We start from the raw sequence: 6,000 nt of genomic DNA, 5'->3' as shown, positions 1-6,000 counted from the left end.
TGGAGGATTATGGTCATTGCCTCTGCTATTCCCATCACTCTTTTCACCCGAAACCCTCATGCATCCTATTTGGATCAGGTGAATGTTCTAAGTTATTCTGGTTCAAAAAGTGTTGGATTGAAAGTGGTTAACTGAACCTGTTTGTTCAGTGACTGTAATTAATGTCAATCTCCATGGGCCGTGATTGTGTCACTGGAGAGTTCCCTTTTTCTATTAATAAGAGACTCCTTTCAATGTGTTATCCTATAATGTCCGAAAGAGCATCACGCCCAGTACTAACAGGGATCTGCGGCTCCAGAGAGAGGTAGAGGACAGATCAGAATCTGTTACAACAATGAGTCAGAATCTGAAAACGATAGAATGGAATGTTACAACAATGAACAAGGGTTTCTCCTATTGGTTTAACCATCTTACCGCAGATGATGATTGGATGCGATTAGAATGGCGGATCGAATACGCATTGAAGATGATTCAAAGCATTTACTATCCAATTCTGGCTATTGTTGGTGTCCCTGGTAAGTTTCTCTGTCCAGGTATTAATTTTAGAAATCATGTTTACCTGTATTGGTGATTTTGTCTTTCACTCTGCCCTCATTGCTAATGTTGTTATTCCTGGTAAATTTCTCTGCCCAGTTATTAGCTCCATAAACTATTGCTAACTGTATTTCTGTTCCTTTAATTTACTGTCTCATCTTTGATTGTGCTGGTAAGTCTATCTCTGCAGCCATTACATGCGTAAACTATGATTCAATGCATTACGGCCTTGTTATTTAAGTATTAGAAACATAGAAAATAGGAGCAGGAATTGGCCATTCAGCCCTTCAAGCCTGCTCCACAATTCATTATGATCATGGCTGATCATCCAACTCAGTAACCTGTTCCCAATTTTCCCCAAATCCTTTGATCTCTTTCGACCCAAGAGCCATATATATATATATATATATTTTTTTAGAGATACAGCACTGAACACGGCTGATGTCCCTGACTCCTTCACGTGCATGAAGTGTGTCCAGCTGCAGCTCTTGTTAGACTGCATGACGGCTCTGGAGCAGCAGATGGACCCACGTTGGAGCATCCGCGATGCTGAGGAGGTCGTGGAGAGCACGTTTAGTGAATTGGTCACACCGCAGATTAGGATTGCTGAGGGAGAAAGGGAATGGGTGACCAAAAGGCAGAGAAAGAGCAGGAAGTCAGTGCAGGTGTCCCCTGCGGTCATCTCCCTCCAAAACAGGTATACCGTTTTGGATAATGTTGAGGGAGATGGCTCACCAGGGGAATGCAGCAGTAGCCAGTTCATGGCAGAGTGGCTGGCTCTGCTGTTCGGAAGGGCGGGAAAAAGAGTGGAAGGGCTATAGTCATAGGGGATTCAATTGTAAGGGGAGTAGATAGGCGGTTCTGTGGTCGAAAACGAGACTCCCGAATGGTATGTTGCCTCCCAGGTGCACGGGTCAGGGATGTCTCAGATCGGCTGCAGAACATTCTGAAGGGGGAGGGTGAACAGCCAGTTGTCGTTGTGCACATAGGCACCAATGATATAGGTAAAAACCGGGATGAGGTCCAACAAGCAGAATTTAGGGATTTAGGAGCCAGGTTTAAAAAGTAGGACCTCAGAGGTAGTAATCTCAGGATTGCTACCAGTGCCACTTGATAGTCAGAGCAGGAATGAAAGAATAGTCAGGATGAATGCGTAGCTTGAGAAATGGTGCAGGAGGGAGGGGTTCAGATTTTTGGGACATTGGGACCGGTTCTGGGGGAGGTGGGACGATGACAAATTGAATGGTCTACACCTTGGCCGGACTGGAACCAATGACCATGGGGGTGCTTTTGCTAATGCTGTTGGGGAGGGTTTAAACCAATGTGGCAGGGGGATGGGAACCAAATGAGGAGGTCAGTGGACAGTAAGGAGGTAGTAAATAAAGCCTGTAAGGAACTAGATAATGAAGTCAGCGTGACTAAGGGGAAGAGTAGGCAGGGAGCAGATGATGTAGGCAAAGGGACTGGTGGTCTGAGGTGCATTTCTTAAATGCAAGGAGTGTAGTAGGTAAGGCAGATGAACTTAGGGCTTGGATTAATACCTGGGAGTATGATGTTATTGCTATTACTAAGACTTGGTTGAGGGAAGGGCATGATTGGCAACTAAATAGCCCAGGATATCGATGCTTCAGGCGGGATAGAGAGGGAGGTAAAAGGGGTGGAGGAGTTGCATTACTGGTCAAAGAGGATATCACAGCTGTGCTGAAGGAGGGCACCATGGCGAACTCGAGCAGTGAGGCAATATGGGCAGAATTCAGAAATAGGAAGGGTGCGGTATCAATGTTGGGGCTGTACTACAGGCTTCCCAACAGCGAGCGTGAGATTGAGGTTCTTCTTTGGCCTCCTTATCTCGATAGATACGCGCCTGGAGCTGGTCAGTGGTTTGTGAAGCAGCGCCTGGCTTGGCTATAAAGACCAATCCTAGAGTGACAGGCTCTTCCACAGGTGCTGCAGAGAAATTTGATTGTCGGGGCTGTTGCACAGTTGTCTCTCCCCTTGCGCCTCTGTCTTTTTTCCTGCCAACGACTAAGTCGCTTCGACTCGCCACATTTTAGCCCCGTCATTATGGATGCACGCCAGCTCTGGCGAACGCTGGCAACTGACTCCCACGACTTGTGATCAATGTCACAGGATTTCATGTCGCGTTTGCAGACGTCTTTCAAGCGGAGACATGGACGGCCGGTGGGTCTGATACCAGTGGCGAGCTCGCTGCACAATGTGTCTTTGGGGATCCTGCCATCTTCCATTCGGCTCACATGGCCAAGCCATCTCAAGCGCCACTGAATCAGTAGTGTGCACAAGCTGGGGATGTTGCCCCCCACCCCCCCACCCCGAGGACTTCTGTGTTGGAGATACGGTCCTGCCACCTGATACCAAGTATCCTCTGGAGGCAGCGAAGATGGAATGAATTGAGACATCGCTCTTGGCTGACATACGTTGTCCAGGCAACGCTGCCATGGAGCAAGGTACTGAGGACACAGGCCTGATACACTCGGACTTTTGTGTTCCGTGTCAGTGCGCCATTTTCCCACACTCTCTTGGCCAGTCTGGACATAGCAGTAGAAGCCTTTTCCATGCACTTGTCGATTTCTGCATCTGGAGACAGGTTACTGGTGATAGTTGAGCCCAGGTAGGTGAACTCTTGAACCACTTCCAGAGCGCGGTCGCCAATATTGATGGATGGAACATTTCTGACGTCCTGCCCCATGATGTTCGTTTTCTTGAGGCTGATGGTTAGGCCAAATTCATTGCAGGCAGCCGCAAACCTGTCGATGAGACTCTGCAGGCACTCTTCAGTGTGAAATGTTAAAGCAGCATCGACAGCAAAGAGCAGTTCCCTGATGAGGGCTTTCCGTACTTTGGACTTCACTCTTAGACGGGCAAGGTTGAACAACCTGCCCCCTGATCTTGTGTGGAGGAAAATTCCTTCTTCCGAGGACTTGAACGCATGTGAAAGAAGCAGGGAGAAGAAAATCCCAAAAAGAGTGGGTGCGAGAACACAGCCCTGTTTCACGCCACTCAGGATAGGAAAGGGCTCTGATAAGGAGCCACCGTGTTGAATTGTGCCTTTCACATTGTCATGGAACGAGGTGATGATACTTAGGAGCTTTGGTGGGCATGTAATCTTTTCTAGTAGTCTGAAGAGACCATGTCTGCTGACGAGGTCAAAGGCTTTGGTGAGATCAATGAAAGCAATGTAGAGGGACATCTGTTGTTCACGGCATTTCTCCTGTGTCTGACGAAGGGAGAACAGCATGTCAACGGTCGATCTCTCTGCACGAAAGCCACACTGTGCCTCAGGGTAGAGGCGCTCGGCCTGCTTCTGGAGCCTGATCTGAGCGACTCGAGCAAAGACTTTCCCCACGATGCTGAGCAGGGAGATTCCACGGTAGATGTTGCAGTCACCGCGGTCACCTTTGTTTTTATAGAGGGTGATGATATTGGCATCGCGCATTCCTAAAGTACTGCTCCCTCGTCCCAGCACAGGCATAGCAGTTCATGTCGTGCTGAGAGTATAGCAGGCTTGGCACTCTTGATTATTTCAGGGGTAATGCTGTCCTTCCCAGGGGCTTCTCCGCAGGCTAGAGAATCTATGGCATCACTGAGTTCCGATTTGGTTGGCTGCATTTGCAGTTCATCCATGACTGGTCGAGGCTGGGATGCATTGAGGGCAGTCTCAGTGACAACATTCTCCCTGACGTACAGTTCTAAGTAGTGCTCAACCCAGCGGTCCATTTGTTTGTGTTGGTCAATGATTATGTCCCGTGATTTAGATTTGAGGGGGGCGATCTTCTTGATGGTTGGCCCAAGAGCTCTCTTAATGCCATCATACATTCCCCTGATGTTTCCGGTGTCTGAGGCCAGCTGAATATGACTGCATAGGTGTTGCCAGTAGTTGTTTGCGCAGCGCCTGGCTGCTCTTTGTGCATTGCTTATGGCTGCTATAAGTGCTGCGGATGTTAAATCGCTGGGGGGTTTCTTGTACTTCAACAGTGCAATGCGATTAGCGGCTATGACAGGTTCCAGCTCTTCATTATGAGATTGAAACCAGTCTGTATTTCTCTTCACACTTTTGCCATAGGTGGTCAAGGCTAACTCATAGATGGCGTCTCTGATGTGGGTCCACTTGGTCTCAGCATCCCCGGTGGGAGTGTTTTGTGGTACAAATATATAAACAGATTATGGAAAGATGTAGGAGCAACAGGGTGGTGGAGATAGGAGATTTTAATTTTCCCAACATTGACTGGGATTCACTTAGTGTTAGAGGTCTAGATGGATCAGAATTTGTTAGGAGCATCCAGGAGGGTCTTCTAGAGCAGTTTGTAAATAGTCCAACTCGGGAAGGGGCCATACTAGACCTGGTGTTGGGGAATGAACACGGCCAGGTGGCTGAAGTTTCAGTAGGGGACTACTTTGGGAATAGTGATCACAATTCCGTAAGTTTTAGAATACTCATGGACAAAGATGAGAGTGGTCCTAAAGGAAGAGTGCTAAATTGGGGGAAGGCCAACTATGCCAAAATTCGGCAGGATATGGGGAATGCAGATTGGGAGCAGCTGTTTGAAGGTAGATCCACATTTGATATGTGGGAGGCTTTTAAAGAGAGGTTGATTAGCGTGCAGGAGAGACATGTTCCTGTGAAAATGAGGGGTAGAAATGGCAAGATTAGGGAACCATGGATGACAGGTGAAATTGTGAGACTAGCTAAGAGGAAAAAAGCAGCATACATAAGGTCTAAGCAGCTGAAGAAAGACGAAGCTTTGAAAGAATATCGGGATTGTTGGCGCAATCTGAATCGAGGAATTAAGAGGGCTAAAAGGGGTCAATAAATATCTTTAGCAAAAAGGTTAAGGAAAATCCCAAAGCCTTTTATTCATATATCAGGAGCAAGAGGGTAACTAGAGAAAGGATTGGCCCACTCAAGGACAAAGGAGGAAAGTTATGCGTGGAGTCAGAGAAAATGGGTGAGATTCTAAACGAGTACTTTGCATCGGTATTCACCGAGGAGAGTGACATGACGGATGTTGAGGTTAGGGACAGATGTTTGATTACTCTAGGTCAAGTCGGTATAAGGAGGGAGGAAGTGTTGGGTATTCTAAAAGGCATTAAGGTGGACAAGTACCCAGGTCCGGATGGGACCTATCCCAGGTTACTGAGGGAAGCGAGAGAGGAAATAGCTGGGGCCTTAATAGATATCTTTGCAGCATCCTTAAACACGGGTGAGGTCCCGCAGGACTGGGGAATTGCTAATTTTGTCCCCTTGTTTAAGAAGGGTAGCAGGGAAAAACCAGGTAATTGTAGACCGGTGAGCCTGAATTCAGTGAAAGGGAAGCTGCTGATGAAGATACTGAGGGATAGGATCTTTTCCCATTTGGAAGAAAATGTGCTTATCCGTGATCGGCAACATGGTTTTGTGCAGGGAAAGTCATGTCTTACCAACTTAATACAATTCTTTGAGGAAGTGAC

The 6,000-nt window shown here is 47.5% G+C and overlaps 1 protein-coding gene across 1 annotated transcript in view; it reads left to right on the top strand.

The window, feature by feature from the left end:
- The first annotated feature begins 334 nt into the window (after positions 1-334).
- The window catches only part of LOC137381227 (probable G-protein coupled receptor 139), a 40,496-nt gene continuing 34,830 nt past the window's right edge, over positions 335-6,000 (top strand). The window contains exon 1 of the mRNA XM_068053600.1: positions 335-515. Within this exon, the coding sequence (XP_067909701.1) occupies positions 335-515 (181 nt within the window). The remainder of the gene's footprint in view (positions 516-6,000) is intronic.

Source organism: Heterodontus francisci, chromosome 21, assembly GCF_036365525.1.
Source record: "Heterodontus francisci isolate sHetFra1 chromosome 21, sHetFra1.hap1, whole genome shotgun sequence".
In the NCBI taxonomy this organism is placed as follows: domain Eukaryota; kingdom Metazoa; phylum Chordata; class Chondrichthyes; order Heterodontiformes; family Heterodontidae; genus Heterodontus; species Heterodontus francisci.
This window is presented reverse-complemented; position numbering and strand designations above follow the sequence as displayed.